Source organism: Schizophyllum commune (assembly GCF_000143185.2).
Source record: "Schizophyllum commune H4-8 unplaced genomic scaffold SCHCOscaffold_9, whole genome shotgun sequence".
In the NCBI taxonomy this organism is placed as follows: Eukaryota; Fungi; Basidiomycota; class Agaricomycetes; order Agaricales; family Schizophyllaceae; genus Schizophyllum; species Schizophyllum commune.
The window spans coordinates 154,500-178,274 of record NW_026089546.1 but is presented as its reverse complement, the minus strand read 5'-3'; the positions used below and the strand labels follow the sequence as shown (position 1 = coordinate 178,274).

At 60.4% G+C, this 23,775-nt stretch overlaps 7 protein-coding genes and 3 non-coding genes across 10 annotated transcripts; 5 read left to right on the top strand and 5 right to left on the bottom strand.

The window, feature by feature from the left end:
- Positions 1–1,101: 1,101 nt before the first annotated feature.
- Positions 1,102–4,939, top strand: SCHCODRAFT_02510307 (uncharacterized protein; the record flags this gene model as incomplete). Its single annotated transcript, XM_003029515.2, has 2 exons — positions 1,102–4,233; positions 4,865–4,939. 2 exons carry the CDS (start codon positions 1,102–1,104, stop codon positions 4,937–4,939), a joined length of 3,207 nt encoding a protein of 1,068 aa, XP_003029561.2.
- On the bottom strand, positions 4,880–4,973 carry SCHCODRAFT_t173. The gene has a single exon. It is a non-coding gene; the product is annotated as a tRNA-Asp (tRNA).
- Positions 4,974–5,259: 286 nt separating this feature from the next.
- SCHCODRAFT_02633227 (putative ras-related protein rab-18) lies at positions 5,260–9,284 on the bottom strand. Its single transcript, XM_050345759.1, has 8 exons — positions 9,096–9,284; positions 8,596–8,729; positions 8,253–8,325; positions 7,857–7,902; positions 6,757–6,841; positions 6,384–6,485; positions 5,785–5,837; positions 5,260–5,600 (listed from the first exon to the last, which is right to left on the bottom strand). The coding sequence occupies exons 1-8, from the start codon at positions 9,166–9,168 to the stop codon at positions 5,498–5,500; spliced, it is 669 nt and encodes a 222-aa protein (XP_050198687.1). The 5' UTR covers positions 9,169–9,284; the 3' UTR covers positions 5,260–5,497.
- Positions 9,285–10,692: 1,408 nt separating this feature from the next.
- SCHCODRAFT_02356428 (uncharacterized protein) lies at positions 10,693–11,714 on the top strand. The gene has a single exon (XM_050342466.1). The coding sequence runs from the start codon at positions 10,858–10,860 to the stop codon at positions 11,494–11,496; it is 639 nt and encodes a 212-aa protein (XP_050198686.1). The 5' UTR covers positions 10,693–10,857; the 3' UTR covers positions 11,497–11,714.
- SCHCODRAFT_02633219 (Isochorismatase hydrolase) lies at positions 11,648–13,867 on the bottom strand. Its single transcript, XM_050345758.1, has 4 exons — positions 13,389–13,867; positions 12,813–12,961; positions 12,117–12,669; positions 11,648–11,963 (listed from the first exon to the last, which is right to left on the bottom strand). Exons 1-4 carry the CDS (start codon positions 13,462–13,464, stop codon positions 11,818–11,820), a joined length of 924 nt encoding a protein of 307 aa, XP_050198685.1. The 5' UTR covers positions 13,465–13,867; the 3' UTR covers positions 11,648–11,817.
- Positions 13,868–14,498: 631 nt separating this feature from the next.
- SCHCODRAFT_01100031 (uncharacterized protein) lies at positions 14,499–14,792 on the top strand (the record flags this gene model as incomplete). The annotated part of the gene is made up of 1 exon (XM_003029513.2): positions 14,499–14,792. The coding sequence occupies one exon, from the start codon at positions 14,499–14,501 to the stop codon at positions 14,790–14,792; it is 294 nt and encodes a 97-aa protein (XP_003029559.1).
- A 307-nt stretch (positions 14,793–15,099) lies between these two features.
- Positions 15,100–15,193, top strand: SCHCODRAFT_t187. Its single transcript has one exon. It is a non-coding gene; the product is annotated as a tRNA-Asn (tRNA).
- A 258-nt stretch (positions 15,194–15,451) lies between these two features.
- SCHCODRAFT_t188 lies at positions 15,452–15,547 on the top strand. The gene has a single exon. It is a non-coding gene; the product is annotated as a tRNA-Asp (tRNA).
- Positions 15,548–15,955: 408 nt separating this feature from the next.
- SCHCODRAFT_02356400 (uncharacterized protein) lies at positions 15,956–18,783 on the bottom strand. The gene is made up of 3 exons (XM_003029122.2): positions 18,437–18,783; positions 18,201–18,384; positions 15,956–18,147 (listed from the first exon to the last, which is right to left on the bottom strand). Exons 1-3 carry the CDS (start codon positions 18,442–18,444, stop codon positions 16,282–16,284), a joined length of 2,058 nt encoding a protein of 685 aa, XP_003029168.1. The 5' UTR covers positions 18,445–18,783; the 3' UTR covers positions 15,956–16,281.
- Positions 18,784–19,490: 707 nt separating this feature from the next.
- Positions 19,491–23,120, bottom strand: SCHCODRAFT_02633216 (MFS general substrate transporter). Its single transcript, XM_003029121.2, has 13 exons — positions 22,624–23,120; positions 22,546–22,567; positions 22,435–22,499; positions 22,097–22,260; positions 21,467–21,625; positions 21,085–21,236; positions 21,001–21,009; positions 20,816–20,921; positions 20,604–20,737; positions 20,458–20,529; positions 19,970–20,405; positions 19,695–19,898; positions 19,491–19,639 (listed from the first exon to the last, which is right to left on the bottom strand). The coding sequence occupies exons 1-13, from the start codon at positions 22,754–22,756 to the stop codon at positions 19,616–19,618; spliced, it is 1,680 nt and encodes a 559-aa protein (XP_003029167.1). The 5' UTR covers positions 22,757–23,120; the 3' UTR covers positions 19,491–19,615.
- Between the last annotated feature and the right edge of the window lie 655 nt (positions 23,121–23,775).

Sequence of the window (23,775 nt, the reverse complement as noted above, 5' to 3'; positions counted from 1 at the left end):
AGGTACGGCATGCCGTTGCTTCCTGGTAGTCGTCGCTATACTCAAGGCTATACAAGTATCTAAGAATCGAAGTACCGATAGCCGCCTTACGCATCTGCCGCTAGTCCAAGCGCGAAGCTCCGCGAATATTGTCGCGACGGTCCTCCTTGGTTTCTTCTGACAGTCGCGAGTCTGCAAGTTTTTGAGAGTTGTATACACGTTACCCCGCAGCACGTCGAAAATGCGTATAATCGACGATGGGAGCTCGCAGCAAGCGCCGACCGACCATATTCCGCACACGTGCCACATTGATGGTCAGATCAACAACACACGTGGCTGAATGCATTCTTGTCGCCTACCGTCATGGCCCGTTTGAATTCCCGACGTCTACGAATACCTGACTAAAGGGACGTGTATAGATATGGCGCTCTCTTCACAAAGCTCGAAGAAACGCTAGGACCCCGATGCGGAGCAAAGCCTGGACCCGCGCGACAACGCTCGGTTTTGTTGGGGAACATGCCTCGCCAACGTTGAAGGACAACTTATGCGGACTTGCACGAGATTAGTGCTAGTTTATGGCCGGCCTTGGCATCTGAGCAATGCCACACATGTCGCGCGCGAATGCGACGGACCCTGCATCGATCCCACCATTCCTTACCAAATCCGGCGACGGTGATGTTTTTGTTGGTCGGTGCTTGCCTCGTGAGTACATTATTGGCTGCTATGTTGTACAAGCATCTACATAGTGCGTGCTTATGTCGTCGCCATATGAACGGACTCAATATATATATGCGGATGGCTCGTTTGGGCAACTTGCTCTCGACCTCCACTTGCCCTCCGCTTGCTGGTCGTCGCGTCCCTTCTTCTCTACCAGTCCGCCGCCAAAACTTCGTCGCGCTCCACTCTCATCGCTGACTATTGCAGTTGCTACTCGAGCCTGTTTGCCACTGAACTAATTCCCTCGCCGACTAACTAACCTCATCTCACCATGTTCTTGTGAGTCCCAATTTTGTCTTCGCCCGCGAGTTATCTAACCAGTCGATCGCCCCCAGACCCGCTCTCATGCCGCAAAATGGCCCCTACATACTCCAAAACCCCTTCATAGCTCAGAACAGCCCTTACATGCCCCAAAGCTCGCCTCTTCGTCCCCGCCCCGGCCCGTACAAGACGCGCAGCTACTCCAATCTTCAAGGTCAAGAGAACCTGCCGTCTCTCGGCGCGCCGTTCGTCCATCAAAAGTTGGCGCCCTTGGTCCACCAGACCTCGGCGCCCTTCGTCGCTCAGAATTTGGCTCTCTCCGCCAACCAGAAGCAGGTTCCCTTCGTCACTACCCAATTGGTGCCCTTCGTCGCCCAACACTCGGTGCCCTTCGTCAACCAGAATGCGATGCCCCTGGTCGTCAATCAGGCGCCTCTCGATCCACGCTTCTCCCCTCACAAGATGCGAGGCTATCCTGGTGCTCGTGATCAAGAGAATGCTCCGGCGCCGGTGCCCTTCGTCAACCCACCGTCGGTGTCCTTCGTCGACCAGAAGACCTCCCTCTTCGTCGACCAAAACTCGCATATCTGCGTCGACCGCACTGGACGCCTCTTCGACGATCGGACGCCGTCTTCTTACGCCGGTCGGGATGTCTCCTGTCCTCGTAGTGAGGATAAACTGGCTGCCCTCAAGTCGCTCGGACTCGGGTGGCCTACCTCGACGCCACTTGGAAACAAATCCTCTTCTTCGACGTTGCTCGGCCATTCCTTCGATATGTCGGGGCTTCAACTGCGCAAGGCGAATACTCTAGAGTCGCACGAACACTCCTCTAAGCCTCACGACCACGGCTACCACCCCTACAAACAATCCACTCTTCAACCCTCGCACACGTCCGGACCTCAACCCCGCAAACGCTCCGCCCTCCACTCCGTCCAAGCCCACGTGCAGCAAAATCTCAGGCCGGCGGCTAGTCGGGCGGTCCGGTACACGACGCCGGCGGTGGTCTACGCGCCCGCGGGCGCGGCGCATGTGCCGTTTGTCGCGGATACGGGCTCGTCGTGGGAGGATGAGGTGGAAGTGGGATATTGTGGGGAGGTTGCGGCCGAGAACCCGATGGACGAGGACGTTGTCGTCGGCGCGGAGGATGAGACGCTCAACGACGCCGAGTCTTGCGCGGCCGTGTATCGCGAAGCCCGGTTTGGCGAGGGTGAATCTCGCGACAATGCACTCTCTTCGTCCTTCGATGTGGCGTCCTGGTCCTGGGTAGGCTCAGATGGCACGGAAACCTCACTCGATGGGACTGTCGACGGCGACGATCCCTGCGACGGCGACGATCCCTGCGACGGCGACGATCCCTGCGACGGCGACGATCCCTGCGACGACTACGATACCGATGAACCCTGCGGCGCGGTCTACGACGACGGACTCTGCGTCCCGCGCGAGGTCTGCAATGACGAGAACCTCATCTATCACGACGAGCCAGGCGGCGCGGTCGACAACTACGGCTACGGCGCGGCCGACACCTACGGCTCCGGCGCGGCCGACAACTACGGCTACGGCGCGGTCGACACCTACGGCTCCGGCGCGGTCGACAACTACGGCTACGGCGCGGTCGACACCTACGGCTACGGCGCGGTCGACACCTACGGCCTCGGCGCCAACAACATCACCACTGTCACCTCCAACAAGGCCGACGACCCTTGGGCTATCATCGCGGACCTCAACTTCGCAATCCCCGACTACAGCAAGGCTGCTTCTCGCGGTGCCGACGGGAAAAGCTCTTCCCGTGGCGCCGCCGTTCAGAGCTCTCCCCGTGGTGCCAACGTTCAGAGTTCTTCCCGCGATGCCAACATTCAGAGCTCTTCCCGTGGTGCCGCCGTTCAGAGCTCTTCCCGCGGTGCCGCCGTTCAGAGCTCCCCCCGTGGCGCCGACGTTCAGAGCTCCCCCCGTGGCGCCGACGTCGAGGCTCCTTCTCGTGACGCCGACAACATGACCCTCGACTTCAAAAAGGACCACTCCGCGATTACGCCTAAGGACCACTCTGCGATTACGCCTAAGGACCACTCCGCGATTACGCCTAAGGACCACTCCGCGATTACGCCTAAGGACCACTCCGCGGTTACGCATAGCATCACCTACAACACCACCCAAACCACAGCCTGCAACACCACCCAAACCACAGCCTACAACACCGCCGACGCCTACGGGTACGCCGCGTTCGACGCGCGGCTCGCCGATTTGGAGTCCTGCGAGGCGTTTGGGGAGGACATTGACGCTGCGTTGGCGGGGTGTGCGAGCTTCGATGCGGCGCTGGCGGGGTGTGCGAGCTATGACGCTGCGGCGGAGGGGTGTGCGAGCTATGACGCTGCGGTGGAGGGGTGTGCGGGTTGGGAGGAGGCTGGGCGTGCGAGCGGCGACACGCTCGCTGGGGTTGCGAGCTTCGACGCGCTCACTGGGTGTGCGAGCGGCGACACTGCGCACATGGGGATGGGAAGTTGGGAGGGGGAGCTGGACGTGGGGCGCTGGGAGGGGGAGCTGGACGTGGGGACTTGGGAGGGGGAGCTGAGCGTGGCGAGCTGGGAGGGGGGGAGGTGGGAGGGGGAGGCTGCGATGAGTTTGTGGGAAGATGAGCTCGAAAGCGTCTGGGATGATGAGCTCGAAAGCGTCTGGGATGATGGCGAGGAGGGAGGGGAGATGGACGGCGCCGAAGAGATGAGGGACATGGACGGCACCGAGGAGGTGAGGGAAATGGACGGCGCCGAGGAGAACGGGGCCAAGGGCGGTGACGGTGGTGAGGGAGGGGCAGGGGAAGGGGGCGCGGGTGGAGGTGACAGCGGCGCGGGTGGAGGTGACAGCGGCGCGGGTGGAGGCGACGCGGGTGACAATGCAGAGGGAGGGGACAATGGCGACGGGAAGAACAGCGAGCAAGGCAACTCGGGCAGCGGCGACCACAAGGAAGAAGTCTCCGAAGACCAAGAGGAGGGCGAAGACGAAGAAGACCGCGAGGACGAGGACGAAGACGACGGCGAGGACTACCGCAAAGCCGAAGGCGAGGACCATCACGAGGCCGAAGGCGAGAACGACTCGGGCCACAAAGAAGACCGAACTTCCGCTGAACACAAGACCAAAGAGCGTCAGCCCGGCCCCGCAACTACGTCCATCCCTTGCTCACAACCCGCCTCGCCCATCCCTCGCACCCAACCCGCCGACTCCTTCACCGCCGCCCTCGACGCACCGCAACCCCGAGGCATCGTGGGAGGCGAGATTGGACGAGTGGTACGCGCCGCTTCGGGGGTAGGTAGTGGACAGGGTAGCAGGTAGTAGAGGGGGTAGGTAGTAGAGAGGGTAGGTAGCAGAGAAGGTAGGTAGAAGAGAGGGTAGGTGGAAGAGAGGGTAGGTAGTAGAGAGGGTAGGCAGAAGAGAGGGTCCCGAAATTATGATGAACAATCTCGGGCGCTAGGGTGAGGACCAAGCCAGAAGCGAGGGATGTTGATTAGCGTGCGAGGGATGTTGATTAGCATTATACATATAAACACCCACTAGGATATAAACACCTACTACAACCTATGAGTGACATGAAATGAGTAGACAGCCACTTGGGATAAGCAATGAGGCATCCACAAACTGAACACACTTGATTTGATAGTCGCCGAGCGAACATGTCCCACCTCCTCACATCCAACAACTGTCTTCCTCCCTCGCCCAATTCTTCCTTCCTCGCTCTCCGACCCTTCCTTCCTCGCTCTCTCTGTCCTCACCCTCCGATCCTTCCTTCCTCGCTCTCCGATCCTTCCTCCCTCGCCCTCCGATCCTCCTTTCCTCGCCCTCCTTCCTTCCTCGCCCTCGCCCTCTCCTTCCGCCCTCGAAAACAAAACATAGCTTCATACCCAGTAAAAAGGAACTGCAGATATGGGTAATGGACCTCCTCGGCGGGGAGTCGAACCCCGCTCTCCCGCGTAGCGAGCGATCGAACAATGCATGACAGGCGGGTGTACTAGCCGATATACTACCGAGGATGTGCTTGGTGGTGTACTACCGAGGATGTGTTGAATCGGGGACGTGCTAGATTCTGGAGGCGTTGGATGAGTGTGTGCGCGCTGGATGACCGAGCGCAATGGCACCGACGAGACGCATCCCAGCATTGAAGAGGCGCATAATAAAACCGACCAGGCGCGCGACGACCGGGTGCGCGATGGCACCGACGAGGCGCGCGATGGCACCGACGAGACACACACTAGCATCAACGAGGCGCATAACAGCACCGACGAGGCGCATGATAGCGCCGGCGAGACGCATAACAGTACCGGCGAGACGCGCACTGGCAATTCCACGACACAGGAATCCAAGGACGGACACAGAAACAGATGATAGACCAACGCGCAGAGAAGCAGATGATAGACGAACGCGCATGAGAAGAAATCAGATATTATACAGTCCAGACAGTCGTAAGTCATATCGTAGAAAGAGCGTTCAAACCATCCCCCCTTCCACCCCTTCCCCCTTCCCACCTCCCTTCCCTCCTTAACACCCCACACCCACCCTAACACCCACACCCGCCCTCATCCCTCGCGCCATTCCCACTCGCCTCATCCAGCCGGACGACCTGCACGCCGCCGGGCACGCCGCCGCGGCCGTGGTCGGTTCTGGAGAAAGGTGTTGGTCAGTCGACAGGATGAGGCCCGTGTACGCGCCACTCGACAGGAGCTCGAGTAGGCTCGCGCGCGCGCTCGGTCGACAGGAGATGCCCCGCATATGCGCCAGCGTCGCATACACGCATATGCGCCACGACCGATGCCTCAGCGCGCCACGACGGATTCCTAAGCTCACCTCGTCTCGCCCGCGCCCACCAATCCCCCGTCCTCGAGAATCTTCTCGATGAGCTGCAAGCGAGCGTCAGTGGACTGATTGATCTCGGCGAAACCCTCTTCATTGCCAGCCCCATCGACGCCCTTTCCTGGTGGCACGCCATCGATGCCCTTTCGCAGCAGCGCGCCGTCGACGCCCTTTCGCAGCAGCGCGCCGTCGACGCCCTGTCGTAGCGGCGCGCCATCGACGCCCAGTTCTAGCGGCGCGCCGTCGGCGCCCTCCTCCTTCTCCCTCGACGCCCTCCTCCTTCAGCGGCGGCGCGCGCCCGACTAGCTTGGTGCGCGCCTCATACCCTCGACACACAACGCGACGCTCGACACACAGCGCGATGCTCGACACACAGCGCGATGCCCGACACATAACACGAAGCCTCGCTGGGGGCGAAGTGCGCCACAGACGGCGGTAGGCGTGCTCCGCAGAAACACGCTCCCTCGCGCGCTTCCCCCCCCCCCTCCCAACACCCAACCCCCCCCTCTTCGCCTTTAACACCTAAACGTCCCCTCCTTTTCGCCTTCAACACCGCCCTCCCTCCCCACCAAGAAACGTCCCCCAAAACCCACCTTCTCGAACACCTCCCGCACGCCCTCCGCCGTCTTCGCGCTCGCCTCGACGAAAAGACTGCCCATCCTGGCCGCGAAGGCCGCGCCCTCGGGGGTGGGGACCTGCGTGGGGGTGGGTGGGTTAGTGTTGATACTTTTTATTTGGAAGACGAAGGGCAGCGGGATGGGGGATGAAGGGAGGGTTGGTGGGGGACGAAGGGCAGTGGGGAATTGGGGGGGGGGAGGAGTGAGGAGTGGGGAGGGGGGAGGGTGGGTTAGTAAGGGTGATTGGGGAGGGTTAGTGAGCCCGAGGGGGGATGGGCGGTGGGGGGAAGGGGTGTGGGTTTTGGATGTTGGGGTGTGGTACGAACGAAAGTGCAAAAACCCCACTCACCTCCCGCCCGCCCGCCTTATCCACCTTGTTCCCGACGAGCACCCTCGCGGCCGAGGCGGGGACGTAGGTCTCGAGTTCGGCGTACCTGGGGGGTGGGTGAGTTTTTCGTGTGCGGTGGGTTAGTTTTTAGAGGGGGGTGAGGGTGGGTGACAGCGCACGGAGAGGCGTGACGATGAGAGAGCGCGAGAGCGTAACGATGATGTGCGCGAGGGCGTAACGATGAAAGCGCGAGGGCGTAATGATGAAAGCGCGAGGGCGTAACGATGAAAGCGCGAGAGCGTTGAAAGCGCGAAAGCGATGATGATGTGCGCCGTGCGCGCAACGATGAAAGCGGGGGCGTAACAATGAAAGCGGGGGCGTAACGATGAAAGCGGGGGCGTAACGATGAGAGCGTGAGGGCGTAACAACGGAAGAGCGGGGGGGCGTAACAACGGAAGAGCGGGGGGGCGTAACAACGGAAGAGCGGGGGGGCGTAACAACGGAAGAGCGCGAAAGCAATTATGATGCAAGAGCGCGAGGGCGAAGAGAAGCGTATGCGGGTGGAAGGTGCGTATAGGGTGGGGGGTGGGGGGAGCGAGGAGGGGAGGGGGCGAGGAGGAGGGAAGGGGGGCAGAGGAGGGGAGGGGGGAGGGAGGATGAGGGGCGAAGGGAAGAGGGGTAGGGGAGCAGAGGAGGGGAGCAGGGATGCGAGGGAGGAGGTAAGGAGGAGGGGGCGAGGAGAGAGGAGCGTGAGGGAAACAAAGTGTGTGTAAGTCGTCAGGCGATGATGATGTGCGCGAGAGATGGCGACAATGCACGCCGTGGGCGAGAGATGAAGAGGGACAGAGGGGAGGGTGTGAGGACGAGGGAGGAGGAGAGGTGGGGACGAGGGAGGGGAGGGGGGACAAGAACACGTCATCGGCGCTCAGCACCACGCCAGACGCTCAGCACCACGACGCCATCAGCGTTCAGCACCACGACATCATCGGCGCTCAGCACCACGACGCCATCGGCGCTCAACACCACGACACCATCGGCGCTCAGCACCACGACACCATCAGCGTTCAGCAAAAAACCAAAACAAAGGAAAGGAATATCAAGATATGAACCGCCCCACTCACCACCGCGGCAGCGCCTCGAACGACTCTCGGTTCGTCACGTCGTAGACTGGGGGTGGGGTGGTTAGTGGGGGGTATGGGTCATGGGCGGGAGGGGGAGGCGGGCGAGAGGGGAGGCGTGAGGAGAGGGAGTGGGAGGGGGGGTGGCGTGGGTAGGGGGAGGAGATGGAGAGGCAAGGAAGTCGGGAAGGCGGGCGAGAGAGGGGAGGCGAGGGAGGGGGGGCGAGGGTAGGTGTGAGAGGGAGGGGGGAGCATGAGAGAGGGAAGGCGGCCGAGAAAGTTGGGAAGAGGGAAGCATGAGAGAGGAGGCGAGGAAGGGGGGGACCGAGAGAGGAGGCGGGGAAGGGAGGGGTTGGAGAGGTGAGGAGGGGCTATCGGGAGAAGCCTATCAATACTCACCCAACACGACGCCCTGCGCGCCCCGGTAGTAGCTCGCGGTGATGGTCCGGAAGCGTTCCTGGCCGGCGGTGTCCTGGAAGGGGGTGTTAGTGGGGGGTGTGGGGAAGGGTGTGGGGAAGGGGGAGGGGAGGGAAGGTGGGGAGGGAGCGCAATATGATAACAAACGCTTGAAGAACGGAACAAACGCTTGGAGGACGAAAAAACGCTCGAAGAACGGAACGAACGCTCGAAGAACGGAACGAACGCTCGAAGAACGGAACGAACGCTCGAAGAACGGAACGAACGCACGCAGAGCACCCAAACCCAAAAACACACCATAATTTGCAGAAGAACAACCACGCACCCAAATACTCAACTTGACCTTCCTCCCCCCCACATCCATCTTGTGCACGCGGAAGTCGACGCCGATGGTGGCGGTGGCCTCGTCCTCGGGCAGCCACTGCTCGTCGGAGAAGCGGAGGAGGAGGGAGGATTTGCCTGTTAGAGTTTTTTTTTTGGTGGGTGGGGGGGGGAGTTTGATATTTGGTGGGGGTTGACGAGCAGCGGGTAGAGGTGGTTTTTATTTAGAGTTGTGACGAGCGGAGGTTAGAGAGGTATTGGAATTTGTTGGGGGACGGGGAGGGGGGGAGTGTTTTGATTTGTTGGGAGACGGGGTGGGGAAGGGGGTAGTGAGGAGGGGTTAGTGAGGAGGAGGGGAGTGGGGGTTGACGAGCGGGAGGTGACGGTGCACATTTGTTGAGATGAGATGAGGTTGTAGATGAGAGCGGTAGACGTGGGGTGCGAGTGGCGAAGGACGCAGGATGGTCAGCACAAACTCGCGCGCGCGCAAGTCAACGCACGCACCGACGGACGAGTTGCCGATGAGGAGCAGCTTGACGTTGAGGGGCGCGTCCTGTGCGGTGGGTGCGGGCGGCATGGTGGGCGTGTGGAGGGTAGTGGCTTGCGGGTTGAAGGAGGTGGCTTGTGGCAGTGGCGGTGACGGTGGTGGTAGTGGGTGTATGCGTGGATGGATCGTCGATCGTCAGAGGAGTGCTGTGTGGGCGGATAGGGCGTGCACGGATGTGGGCGGTGGGCACGAGGGACACGGGCGGGGTTGCGGTCGATGGGACGGACGGCGTGCGGCAGTCGGTTGGGCAGGCGACAGGAAGCGGTCGGTCGAGTAGGTGACACGAAGCGGTCAATGGAGCGGAGGCGAGTAAGCTCTCGATGTCGCACACGGGTGAGGCAGACGCACGTACGAGGTAGGCCTGGCTGGGTGCGCAAGCACTGTCGGATGGCTACGAGGTCGGTCGATCGGGTGCGAGCACGGATGGGTCGACTGCACGCACGGTCGGATAAGAGGCGGTCGCTCGTCGTCAAAGTCGGTAATGTCAAGCGCGTCTTCACTACTCGGCAGCCAGGATCAAGCGCGACAACAGGAGGTCCGAAGACGGACAAGCAGAACCAAGCGCGACAACAGTCAAGCACAAGGCAGGATCAAGCCAGACAGGCGCCGCCCAGCAGGCGCGCCCCCGCCGCGTGATGGCCGCGTGCGTAATGACGTCATGGGGCGCAAGCCCGTCATGGGACATCGGGCGAGCGCGTCGACGCGGAGGTGGGGGTGGCGCGTCTGTGCGATAGCTTCTCGCGCTCATCGACGCGTCGACGGTTATACTTGTCTGACCTCTGACTGGTGCGCTGAAAACCACCGGACTTCTCCTTCCAGGATACTGCCCTTCCACACGCCGTCTTCCCGCGCCCGTCCACGCTGAACCTCGTCATCCCGCCCACTACCCCCTCACATCCATGAATCTTATATGCGCCGCCAAACAATCCGCCAGCTCTCTAGACTGATATCCACCCCGCGCGTCCTATCTCTATTCGATGGCCGAAGCCAAAGCACGGCAATATCTCCTTCCCTCTGGCCGCGCCGTATCCTTATTTTTCGCCCTGCCCTGCCCCGCGCATCGTGAAAACACGATGCTGGATGGCATCGACCTTCCTTCCCTTCTTCCCCCACCTCCCTCTTCCCCTTCTTCCCAGCACGCCCTCCTCTTCTTTGCTCTCTTAACTCCTGCCCTTTCTTCGCCCCTCCCTGATCCCCCCTCCCTCCCTGCCCCACCCGTCCCTTGCCTCCCACCCCCTCCTCGATCTCTGAAGATCTAATGGTCAGTTTGATCATGCCTGTTCCGTCCACCCCTCCACCCCTTCTCCTCTCCCTATCTTCTTCGCTCCATCCTCTCCCTGTCTCCTTCCACTCCATCCCCGCCCGGTTCTGAATCCTATGCCCTTCCATCTGCTATACTCCCTCAACCCTCCCCCTCCATCGTTCCTCACCTCGCAACCCACAGACAAACACCTACAGATGGGCGTCGCTTTGGGTGTTACGTTCTCGCGTCCCCTCTGGGCCAGGACGCGCTCGGCGTCCCCTCTGGGCCAGGACGCGCTCGGCGTTCGCCTTGCGCATGGCGCGCCTGCTAACGGATCCGCGGAGACAGCAGATGAGCGGTGGTGTATTGACCAGCCTTCGCTAGTGCAACGCATTGACCAACCTTCGCTGATGCATTGACGAGCTTTTGCTGATGCATTGACCAACCTTCGCTGATGCATCGACGAGCTTTTGCTGATGCGTCGACGAGCTTTTGCTGATGCATCGACGAGCCTTCCTTCGTCCCTCTGGCGGGACCTTCGCAGCTCGGACGCAAGCTTCGCAGCTCGGACGCAAGACATCAAGAGGGACACGCTCGAGGCGTGTGCGAGACGCTCGAGGCGTGTGCGAGACGCTCGGGGCGGGTGCGATACGCTCGGGGCGTGTGCGATAGGCTCGAGGCGCGTGCGATACGCTCAAGGCGTGTGCGATACGCTCGGGGCGGGTGCGGTACGCTCGAGGCGGGTGCGATACGCTCGAGGCGGGTGCGATACGCAAGAGGCGTGTGCGATACGCAAGCGTCGCAGTTCGAACGCAAGCGTCGCAGTTCGAACGCAAGCATCAAGAGGGCGCAAGCATCAAGAGGGCGCACTTGAAGGATCCGGTTGGGTCGCATGCTCGCTTGGAGGGGGGTACGACACGCTCGGGGCGCGCGCATACGCTCGAGGGATGCGCGATGCAGTCGAGGGATGCGCGATGCAGTCGAGGGATGCTCACGATATCGTGCTGCTGATGAGCGTCGAAAAAGATGTGCGCGATGAGAATGGACCCCGTCCGCAGACCGATCTCCGCGCTCGTCGTCTGCAGCCCTGGTCCAACTTCTCCGTCCTGCCCTAGACGGGCTTCTCCGTCCTGCCCTGCACCAGCTTCTCCCGCGATCCTGGCTGATGCTCATATGTACGTCCGCGCTGGGTTTCTGATGTTATACTACATTGACTTCTTCTGCCACCTCCCCCTGACCCGCACCCGATACGGTATACATTTCTGCCCCCCCCCCCGTCCCCCCCTAAGCCCGGCCCCTCTTTCCAATGAACCTCGTTCGTCGTCCTCTCTTTCTAATCAACCTCGTTCGCCGTCTCCTCTCTTTTCCAAACCTCATTCTCTCTGCCGAACCTCATTCCCTCTCTTCCCAGTTCAACCTACCCCATCCTTCCCCCCCTACCCCAACCACCCCCTCACCTCCTCATCCTCCAACCCCCTCACCCTCACGCCCTTCCCTTCCAGCTCCTTCTCCAGCGCGGCCAACTTGTCGGGCGCGGGGTCGACGGCGCGCGTGGCGTCGCGGACGAGGACGACGTCGAAGCCTGGGTGGGCCGTCAGACTGTCTGCAGAAACTTCTGGGGATTTAGATCATCTGCAGGCTCCTGGCGATCTGGGCCGCCTGCAGGCTCCTGGCGATCTGCCTCCTCCTGGAGACCTTGACCTTTCGAAGGACATAGAAACGCTGAACCGCGTACCTTCTGCGCTCGCGTCCAGCGCGGTCGCCCGCACGCAATAATCATAGGCCAAGCCGACGACGTAGACGTGCGTTATGCCTTTCTCCCCCTTCTGTTCCACCCCTTTCTCCCCCTTGATTTCCACCTCCTTCAGCCTCCGCGCCAGCCCGCTATCCTCTACCTTTAGCGGGTCGTAGAACGCGGAGTACATCTCCACGCGCGGGTCGGTGCCCTTGTCGAGGATGAGGTCGACGCCTTTGGCGGAGACGAGGTCGAGGTCGACGCCTTTGGCGGGGACGAGGTCGAGGTCGACGCCTTTGGCGGGGATGAGGTCGACGGCTGGTGCGTTTCCCCTTCCTTCTTCGTTCGCGTTATCGACAGCAGAAGAGGCTGAGAGATTGAGGCCGGCGACGAGCTCTGCGCCCCAGGTGTGTTGCACGCAGTGCGTGGGCCAGAGGCGCGTCGTATACGCGCGCCGTGTCGGGTTGGGGGCGTCCTTCCCGCTGTCCCCACCCCCTTTCCCGACGTCTTCGGGGTGCGTGATGGTCACGGAGTCGGTGAAAGCTTTCTTCCCCTGTCCTCCGTCAGTATCTTGTTCAACACCAGCACGAAGGGAACACTCGACACCATCACGAAGGGAATATCCGACACCAGCATGAAGGGAATATCCGACACCAGCACGAAGAGAACACTCGACACCAGAATGCAAGAACATACCTCATGATTCTCCGCAAACGACACATGCCCCCTCGGGTGCCAGTCCCGCGTCGCCACCCTGTACACGAACGCAGGCCGCGCGAGGAGGCCGTTGATGGCGGGGATGATGTCGCGGCCGCCGGGGACGGGGAGGGCGCCGGGTGGGATGTCTGAGGGAGGTTGGGGGTCAGACGAGGGGGAGGAGGGACAGATGAGGGAGGGCGTTGGGTATGTCTGAGGGAGGCCGTTGGGTATGTATGAGAGAGGTCGAGGGCCAGATGAGGGGGAGGAGGGTCAGATGAGGGGGAGGAGGGAAGGGCGAAGAGAGAGGTTGAGGGTCAGATGAGGGAGAGAGGGCGCGGAAGGGACGAAGCAGAGGGAGGCAGACGTGGATGAGGAAAGCGAGGACGAAGCGGAGTGAGGCGAGGTGGAAGGGATGGATGCAAGTGGAAGTGATGGATTCGAGTCGTAATGATGCATTCGCATACGGCCGATTGGGCGCGTACGACGACCGATTGGCGCGTACGACGGATCGGGAATACACCGTCTCACAAGATGACATATACACCGTCTCGCAAAGTGACAAAACACACTCACCACCATCCCCCGGGCAGAAATCGTTCTGCATGTCGATCACGAGCAGCGCGGGGCGGAAGGGAGTGGGTGGGGGCATGTTGGGATAGGGCCGCGGCTCGAGCGCAGAGAGGTATGTTTTCGCAGGAAGGTATGCTTTGGCAGACAGGTATGTTTTCGCAGAGAGGTATGTTTTCGCAGAGGTATGTTTTCACAGGAGGTATGTTTTCGCAGAGTGGTTGCTTGGGCAGAGTGGTTGCTTGGGCAGCGGACTCGGAGTCGCAGAACGTCGAAACGAGAGCGCAGACCGACAAGGGTCGGAGAGATCAGGTTGCCCAGTGGTTCAGACACAAAAATCAGACAAGTTTGATTCTGTATTCCTGATCAGACACCCGTCGGGTTGGGAAAGCAGACACGCGTCGGATTGGGAAAGCAGAAAGTCGGGTTGCGCGAGCAGAGCAGGCCGAGCGATATGGCAGCCGAAGGCAAGTCGTGCTACGGTGGCTGGAGGCAACCCTTGCTATCGCCCGACTCGAACCTTGATAAGCGCGCGTGATCGTGGGAGTGGAGGAGGGCTGGACGGCAGTGGAGGCGGGTTCGAATCTTGCGCTCTCCAGCCACCTGGCTTCACCGCGCCCCTTGGCCTTGGCGTCTGTCGTGAGCCTTTGCGTCTATCGTACTCTTTCTGCTCTTGCAACGCTTGGACCCCTCCTACCAAGGCTTAGTACTCTTTTAACGGCGTTTACAGACCTCCGACCAATTTTACGGCCCTTTCCTGAAACTTGCGCCACTCATTGTCAAGTTCGCTTTCTCTGGACGTATGTATTCGCGTCGCGCCTGATGTACTCGCTTGTCGCTGAATGCACTCGCCTCGCGCTACCGCCAAGGTCCAAGACGCGCCGCCCTGCCTCACACGACCAGTGCCTCTCGACGGCACTTTGGCTCACCTCGAAGGGACTTCGGCTTCGCCTCGGTCGCCCCTCTGGCCGTTCGTCCTTTCGATGTCTATGCCCAAGGCACGCTGATCGTTACGTACGTCCGCGTCGTGCGGCTCAATGCCATGATCCTCCGAACAACACTTGTCGCTGAAGCCTTGCAGTATGTTCTGTCGCAGAACTCCGGCAATACTCGACGATGCAGCCCTCTCAAACGCATGGAACGCTGCGACTCCTCCGACCGCATGGAGCGCTGCAGCCTCTCGACCGTATGGAACGCTGCAGCCTCTCGACCGCATGGAACGCTGCAGCTCCTCCGACCGCATGGAACGCTGCAGCCCATCCCGACCACATGGAACGTTGCGGCATTGAACACTGCAACTTCTTCGACAGACTCGACGCCAGAGGCTTGTCAGCAGCGGCTGTCTTCAGCATCCATGAGTTGGCGGCACCATCAGCTCGATATGTCGCTCAAATTAGCGAGGGTGGCTGACGAGAAAGGAGGGCGACTGACGAGGAGAAAGGAGGGCGACTGACGAGGAGAAAGGCGGTTCGCGAAAAAGGACGTGGCCCGCTGTGCTCGGTGGCTCGCTGTGCTTAGAGTCACGTATGACTGCGTGCACAGACTGGACTTGCACCCCAATCCTCTCGCTCAGCCTCCCTCACCTCCTCCCTATCTTCCCCCTTCGTCCGATGTCGCTGCTCCTCGTCCCCATCTCATCTCTCCTCGTCCCCATTCCATCGCTTTTGATCGCCCGCTCCCTCCTCCTCTCAATGCCCTTTCAATCACCCCTCGCACCTGCCCCGTGGCCCAGATGGTTAAGGCGTGTGACTGTTATCTAGGACGTTGTCTACGAGATCACAAGATCGAGAGCTCGAGCCTCTCCGGGGCAGCTGGCATCATGGCCTCGAATTGCCATTTTTCTCAGCGGCCCGCGACAAGCGATCACCAGCGAGCAAGTAGGAGTCCGCCAGGAAACATGAGGCACAGGCTTGTACGGGAAGGAGTTTGTTTCAAGTGGAGGACACCGTCCCTGTCCGTGTTGCCAATCTTCCTGTCCTCCTTCCCGTCGTCTCCGGTCTTGAACGTCACTCTCCTCCCGTTTACTGTAGCTACTGTATCGATATTTCCTATTGTACCAACCATTCACATCCTCGGTAGTATATCGGCTAGTACACCCGCCTGTCATTCATATTGGAAGCGTGGATTATACGCGGGAGAGCGGGGTTCGACTCCCCGCCGAGGAGGTGTAAGGCCTACGTGTTGAGTGCATTTTTTCGGCAGGGTTCATCTTTATCGAGCCTTGTCTTTTCAGGCCGTCTTTGTGAACTAGAGGAAGCTCCGGCTACGCCGATTCTCGACCTTGCTTGCGGCTCTAGCACCAGGCACTCGGTCATTTATTGAGCGATGTTGACCTTTTGATTGTGCCTGCGAAAAAACAGGCTTCAATTAGGACGGGGAGAGACCTTGCAAGCAAGGTAATCAGGACAGTGTCGCTTTCATTTTGAATGTGAGGGTGGGAGGAAGAGAGACGGTCGAAGAGAGTTGGGGAAAGGGGAGAGAACTCTTTGACCTTGACCGAAACTTATGGCGAGGAGGTCCACCGACGAGATCAAGCCGGGACCTGCGGGAGATGCAACCTAGTCTATAAAACAAGGCATGGAACTCGCATATATTGCATAGCAAGTGGTAACGATAGGCAAATAGGTGAGTAAAGTAGGTAAGCATAGAGCGATAGATAATATCTGTGAGTAGGTAGACGGGGAAGCAACGAAGCGGAGGGGGTTATAATGGTTAGATTAGAAGGGTGTGAGTACGAATATGTTGACCGACGATGAACAGAACATTGGTGAGGACAGAGAGAACCACGACGGAGAGAAAACAGAAAAAGATAGCAAAGGAGAATCAAGAACGTCGTCTAGCTGACCACAACGCACGACCTCCAGCCGACCACAGCGCACAACCTCCAGCCGACCACCCCCTACGCGCGTCCGGGCACTGCCAGCGTGCGATCCGAGCCCTGGTCGGAGGACGACTCCTGGTTCGAGCTCATCGAGGCGTCGTAGGCGCTGTCGGAGGGCCCGGTGGAGTCGGGCTCGGTTGAGACGTCGGATTGCGCGGTAGGAGAGGTGGGCGCGGGGTCGACGATAGTCCGTGCGTGGGCGTAGGACGCGGCCTTCTCAATGGTCGAAAGCGGGCCTCGTCTGGCGATGCCGTCACCGAGCTCGTCCGACTGATCGATCCCAACCGCAGAGCGACCATCCGCGGCCGAGGAGAGATAGGCCCTCGCGATCGCCGAGAAGTCGTACGCGGGGCGGCGCGGTTGCACGCTCCAGGTGGGAGAGCCGTTGCCGAGGACGGGGGACGGGCCGTTGTCGAGGGAAGGCGAGGGCTCGCTCCCGAGGGCAGGGTATGGCGCCCCGTCGCGGTACTCCTGCTCGTCCTCGACATCGGTCGCCTCGTCCTCCTCGACCGCTCTCTCACCCCCACCCACCGCCTCCTCCACCCACACCTCCGGCGCATCCTCCGGCGCGAGGCCCGCCTGCACGCTGCGCGCCCACTCGGAGATGTTCCTGTGGATGGCGCCCGGGACGCGGGCAGGTTCGCCAGAGTCGGCAGCGTGGGCGTGGGCAGCCCGGCCCACGCTAACGTGCGCCGCACACCCGCAGGGCTCATCGAAGCGCGACGCGCAATCGACGCGCGATGCGAGCTGGGCGCGCCGCGCTCGCTCGATGCTCTCCTCGATGTCGCGAGGGGACCAAGGTAGACCAGCCGAGGGCAAAACCAGAGGATGCGCGGGCGGGACGCCATCGATCGGCGACGAGGGAGGAGCGGCGGGCAGAGGAGGGAGCGGGCGCCGGCGCGGCGAGGAGGAGGTTTGGGCTGGGGAGAAGGTGGCGTGCGTGTCGGTGTTGGCGGGCTGGGAAGGGGTGATCTTGGCCAGCAGGGCGCGAGAGGTGGCGTCGATCTTGAGAGGGGGAAGCGGGCCATCCGGTCGGGTGAAGACCGGCTGAGCCCCGTGCACAGCAGGGGGAAACGGAGGGAGTGGCTTGGGATGCGTCGGGCGGGTAAACACCGGGTCCCTTGCAGGCCCTAGGGTGAAGACGTCGCCGTTCGTCTTGTTAGCAGCACCATCATCACCGCCCAACTCTCCCTTAGCGCCCTTATGTACCCTCTCACCCTCACCCTTGGCTCCCACAAGAGGCTCAACTCCCTGCGGATAGACGACCGGCTTCCGCTTCACCTTCTTGTCCGCAGGAGGCGGCGGAGCGGGCCTCGTCGGCACCGGGTACGAGCCGGGAGGCAGGGTCGGCTTTGAGAACGGGCGGATGGGACGAGGCCGAGCGAGCGCGTCGGTGGTCGATGTCTTGGGTTGAGCCACCGTAGGAGATGATTGGTATTGCTTGGCAGGCAGCGGGGGCTGGAATTGTTTGGCGGGAACCAAGAACCGACCAGCTGGCAGCGCGTTCTGCTTGCTGGGAGCCAAATACCGGCCAGCGGGAAGGGCACGTTGCGTGGGAGGCGAGAGCTGCTGATTGGGAGGCAAAGGTAGGGGCCGTGCAGCCGACTGCTGCGTCGGAGGCGGGGGCAGCTGGCGCTGCTCACTACCTTGGGCACCAGACGCATCGCTCGCGGGAATGACGATCGTCTCGGTGCGCGCCAGGCCCTTCTTAGCGCGCGGAGGATTGGACTTTCCGAGAACTTGGCTCGAAATCCCAGGGATTGGGCTCGACTTCGCGCTCGGGAGAATCGAATCCTGGGACTGTGAGGGCGAAATGGTCTGGAGGACCGGGCGGCGATTCGGGGGAGGGATGGGTGATCCGTCCGAGCTCGTGAAGGAGTCGGTCTATAGCGATGGGATCAGCTCTGGAGATTTAGAGTACGAGGAATCTCGCGCACAATTTCGAAATCGGACCCATAATTGGACTTGAGACCGAAGACTGACGAGTAGCGATCGACCTCAGGCGAAGGTACGTAGATGTTCTCTGCGTCCTCAATCACGGAGCGACCCGAGGGCGTCTTCGCCAAGGACTTAGTGGGCGTACGTGGGCCCCTGGAGACCGCGCGCGTGTCTGTGTTGACGCTGGCAGATGCATGAGTTCGACGTCGCGCAGCGGTGGGTATCCTCTACTCACCTTGCCATGAGAAGCGTAGGAGACTGGTTTAGGGGAGTGGCAAGACAGTGGCAGACAGCGCGAAGGGGCAAAGGCACCGACGGTCACTGCTCAAAGCTGCGGGGCGGGTCGACGAGCAAAGCTGCCCTTTGGTCCTCTGCCTTTATACCCCTGGCCCTTTGCCTTGATCATGACCCATTTGGTATCAGCTGGCTTATGATCTCGTTTGCGGCCTCGTGTACGACGCCGCACTGCGGATGAATGGTCGGACTCCAAAAGCACGATGGCCAGAGCGCGCCGGTGCAATGGCCCGATTGGGAGGACAATGAGCGTTCAGGGGCTTTACACGTAAGCGAGAGCTGATCCGTTCAGGCACGTCCGGGATTCGTGGGTAGTGAGCTTGGGATCGGCTGCGGATGGTCGAGAAGAGGGTGACTCATGGGGGACGAGGCGAAGGTGAGATGACCCGTCGAGGGTTTCGAAGTGATCTTCAGCGGGTGATTGGTCCGGAATGCGTCAGATGAGGGTGTCCGGGCCAATTGGTTTGATTGAAATGCAAACCACGCCGGCCGGTTTGTTGCTTATGCTCGGTTGGATGTCGCTGCCTAGCATGAAAGAGGCTCCGACGCGTACGTTCTTCGATTTCCTCAAAGGCGTCGATCAGGGCATCGATAACATCTGGAACTCGATAAGATTATGGTTGTAAGCAAGGATTCAGTCTCGGAGACTTGCCTGAGACTTCGAATTTGGCGCGCAGTTGCTATGACCAGCAGCATTGCGCGCGCACGCCGACATTCATACTGCACAAATCATCGATTTTCTCACATTTCTTGTGATACGCGGGTCTCGCCGCCACCCTCTCAGCTGTTCTTGCTCATCGTCGGACAGTGTGGAAGTCAGCGAACAACGTTCTGGTCAAGCCCGCTCGATAGTGATAAACGTGAACACAGAGTTGAGTTGCCGGTGCCACGTGCATGTCCTCTGATGACCGGGAAGAAGCCAGTGTCACGGTTCGAATGTCACGGTTTCAAACACAGCACTCTCAAGGACACGACAGGCCTCTAAGACGATATAGATCATAAAGATGATTTGAATGAGATAACATTAGTTAGTACAACAACAGCGGGCGGGCATAGATATTTCGCCAGGCGCGCGCTTTTCGTGGAATACAAGAAAGTCATGAGCGTGTCGTGAATACGTTCATAGCGCGGCCTTTCCAGCGGTCTGTGGCCCAGTGTCAGTTTTCAGGCTTCCGCCGCAGCCAGTATCGCGAACTCACCTCGATCGGCAACAGCGTCATCGCTATCGACGCTACCACGAACAGGGATGCAGAAACGAAAATCGGCCCGTTGGCCTTCGCTGCTGCAGCACCGCCTGCGGACGAGGTCGTGGCGATCTTGATGACGGGTGCCAGGATACCAGTGATGCGGTTGAAGGCGGAGCAGACAGCGTCGCCGGTGCCGCGGTGAGGGGCGGGGAAGACCTGGGGGAGTGTCAGCGCGTGGTCTGATGCGGCTCACAGTCGAGCTAGGACGGAGGAGAACGATCACTGACCTCCGGCGTATACGCATACAAAACACCGTACATCGCGTTCTGCGTGAGACCTGAGGCGCACGAGAAACCGAGCACCGCAGCTTCGTTCGCGCTCGTGGTGAACAGGAACAGGAAGATCCCCGTCAGCAGCGTGCTGATCGCCATGCTCAGCTTCCGGCCGCCCAGGCTGAACTTCGTCTTGCGCTTCGTGGGCGCAGCGTCTGTCTTCTCGCCCTCGCTACCCTCGACACTGCTGCCCTCTTCCTCGTCCACCGCGTCCTTCCCGCCCCGCGTCCAGTCGACGATGAGGCAGGCGAGGACGGAGCCGGGGATGCCGACGACGGAGATGATGGTGTAGTTGCGGTAGGTGGTGTACGTGGAGGAGTCCGCGTCGACGCGCTCGGCGAGGTAGAGAGGGAGGAAGGCGTTGTAGAGCGGGTACGCGAGGCCGATCAGACTGAGGCACAGGTCAGTCGAAGCTCGGGGCCAGGAAATACATAGCTGCTTACCCCCATAACAGGATCGTCAAACTGGTGTTAATCGCTAGCTTCCGACCGGCGAAGAGGGGCTTGATGTGCGAGCTGAAAGGTCGTGTATCGTCAGAACCTCTGCATTTACGCACGATATCGCAAGCCTCGAAGATCCATCTACTCACAGATTCATCTGCGAGAACGTCCTCCGCAAGATATCCTTCGTCGTCACATGCACCTGACCGCCCTTGATGCTCTTGAAATCCTCGATCGTGAGGCTAATCTGTCGCCCATTGCGCTTCGCGAGGTGCTGGAGGACCTGAGGGAGTAGACAGAATTAGCAACGAACTTCACTAAAAGCGGCAGGCCGTCGAAGACGTAGAAGAAGAAGACTCACCGCCAACGCCTCCTCATCCCGGCCCTTCGCGATCAGGTACTTGCTCGACTCCTGCAGGTCAAAGATGATGAAGCGCGCGACGAACATGAGGAAGGTGATCGAGCCTCTGCGAGTATGTGTAAGTATGGTCCTCATGCAGAGATAGCGTACCCGCCATCCTGTGCGATGCGAGCCATGGTACTCACAGGAGGTAGCTGTGGGTTTATATCAGTTTTCGTGCCGTGTAACTTCACGCTGAATACGTGAGGGGAAGAAACCGCTTTACTCACCATGTATATCTCCACCCCATGTTATCCGCCTTCATGCACTCGCCTTGCGCGATGCTGGGGTCGCACGAGTAGTTCGCGATGAAGCCCCATGCGACGACCGAGGCAACGAGCTGCCCGATGGCCCACCAAGCAGAGAGGAGAGTGAGGGTCCACTGGAGGGATATTTAGTCAAAGTCTTCCCACTGATGATTTCTAGGCGCGTGGGGAACACGGAGACATGGAGTGGATGTGATGACGCGTGTAGAAAGAAGGGAGATAAAGTGGGAAACGCCTTCCCAGATTCGTGGGATTCGAAGCATACAGATACCAGTGGGAGATATGGGTGAGAAGAGGGACATGACGCGGATACGTAGGAGTGCAAAGCAGATACGCAAACACGCACCTGATGCGATTGGGGGATGTGCTCCAAGAACAGCGCGCCGTCCACCGGCAGATTCCCTCCTATCCCGAACCCGACACAAGCTACGAGCGCGCCAAAGGCGGTGAAGTTGGGTGCCGCGCCCGCTGCGATGCCGAAGACGCCGGCGATGAAGAGGGTGATCTGGAAGGTGAAGGTTAGTCGGTTAAGTTGGATGAGGGTGGAGAGGAGGGAGAGAGGAGGAAGAAGAGGGAGAAGAGGGAGAAGAAAAACGGCTAAAGCATGCTAGCGAGAGTTATAGGAAGGCCGGCAGGTGGGTAATCAATGGATGGAGATGACGGGGTCCACAGAGGAGATAGAGAGAATGGAGAATCAATGGGTTGACGGGGAAGCATCAGCGGGAGGCGGGGAGAAGTAGATGGCCAATGATGAGTGAGGTTTAGTGAGTCGTGTGCGCGATAGCCGCAATCGCGCGTACGATAGCGGTGGTCGTGTGCTGGTCGCGAAGGCCGACGAGCACGGTGATACCGATGCACCTCGCCGTCACAGCACGACCCAGCCCCATAGCACGTCCACGACCCAGCGCCAAAGCACGTCCACGACCCAGCACCGAAGCACGTCGACCTCACAGCTCACTGAAAAGCACCTACTCACATTGAACGACAACTTCCGCCCGATCACGTCCGCGAGCACGCCCCATGTCGACGCGCCGATGATGAGGCCGACGTAGAGCGCGAGCGTGGCGAACTCGATGCGCGTGGGGTCGAGCTCTTGTTGGACCTGCCCGAGGACGACGGCGATGCCTTGGAGCCAGATGTCTGGGGAATGAGGTTAGATGCTGGTCGAGAATACGGGGACATAGGTAAGTGGGACGATAGTGTAGAGGAGCAAGAGGGGGGGGACGGGAGAGGGGGAAGAGGAAGGGAGAGGTGAAGGAGACAATAGGGAGAGCATGGACGTAGGGAGGAAGAGGGGGGGAGGTAGCAACGCACTGTCGGCCATCCAACCAAGGCCGGTGAGGGCGAAGAGCTCGAGCTGGTAGCGACCGAAGCCAATCCTAAGACGAGGTTAGAGAGTGTTGCACGCGATCGAGTGGAACGTACTCTTCCTGCAGCGTGCGATTTACTGGCAGACGTCGTCAGCCACACTGTCCCCCAAGACGGACACCGCTAGCTACGCACCGAGGGCACACTTGAGCTCATACGCCCGATCGACGCCTGTCTCCGTGTCCAGCTCGTCCACATCGTCCGCCAGTTGGTCCTTCACGTCGACCGCCTTCAGCTTCTCGGGGTCCTGCATCTGCGCGCGCGACATGATCGTGTGCGACTACCGGCAATGACGGGGGGAAACAAAGCGTGAACAAGGAGCCCAGTATATCAATCAACCAGCAAATACTCCCCCCGGGCGGTGCGGCCTGCCGCCGCGCTGTTCCTGTGCGGTAGAGCGTTTATCAAACGGTGGAGCGGCTCATGTGGGAGGGTTCAGTTCCCCGCGACGGGAATACAAACGAGGCCCGGGGGTCGGCCGGGCGACCAGCAGGCGCGGTCCCTCCGTATCATCACCCGCGGCAATGTCCAACAAGGGGCACCTAATCCGGACGGCGGCTGCGCAAGGGGCACAGGGACGGGGGAGCATGACGAGCAAGCACGCAACATGCGCGCGCGCAAAGGGAGTGCCGAGAAGAGAAGGAGGACGCCGGGCATGTGGCTGTTTGCCGCCGGTCTCATGTGCTTGGCGGGTGCCGCGTGGTGGACCTACAGCGTATGACGCGCGAGCGATTTTTTTCGTGGCGGGCGCCTCGGCCATGTTCCTCGCGGGACGGGTGACCGCGTCAGGAGACGAGAGGTGCGCCACAGTTGCCAAGGCGAGTTGGTTGCTGGACTGCATTTCGGAGGCCTGGGTGCGCGGCGCGGGGAAATGACGCAGAACGGGCCTTGACAAAGGACCTTCGAAATGTTCATTGCTTGGAAGAGGGCTAGGCTCACGAGATCGAGGCGTGTACAGTGTCCCGGACGGTGTCAACGTCCTCCAGTCAAGGACACCGAGAGCCCGGTCGCATCGATGTGTTGACGCCACAAGTTCGGAAAAGAGCGAGCAGCCACGGTCACGCGGACGGTCGACGCGACATCGCTTCACTTTTCGCGCCACCTTCATACAACTCTGCTCTTTCACTCCTCTGCCTCTGATTTTCTGTTTTTTCTTCCTCATTCCTCAGACAAATTCTGAGCCTGTGAATGCGTACTGAGGATAGTATTCGTCGCAAAAGAAAAATAGGGAGGTGATGCGCTATCACCTTGCTTGCAAGGTCTTTCCCGTGTCTTATTGACCCCATC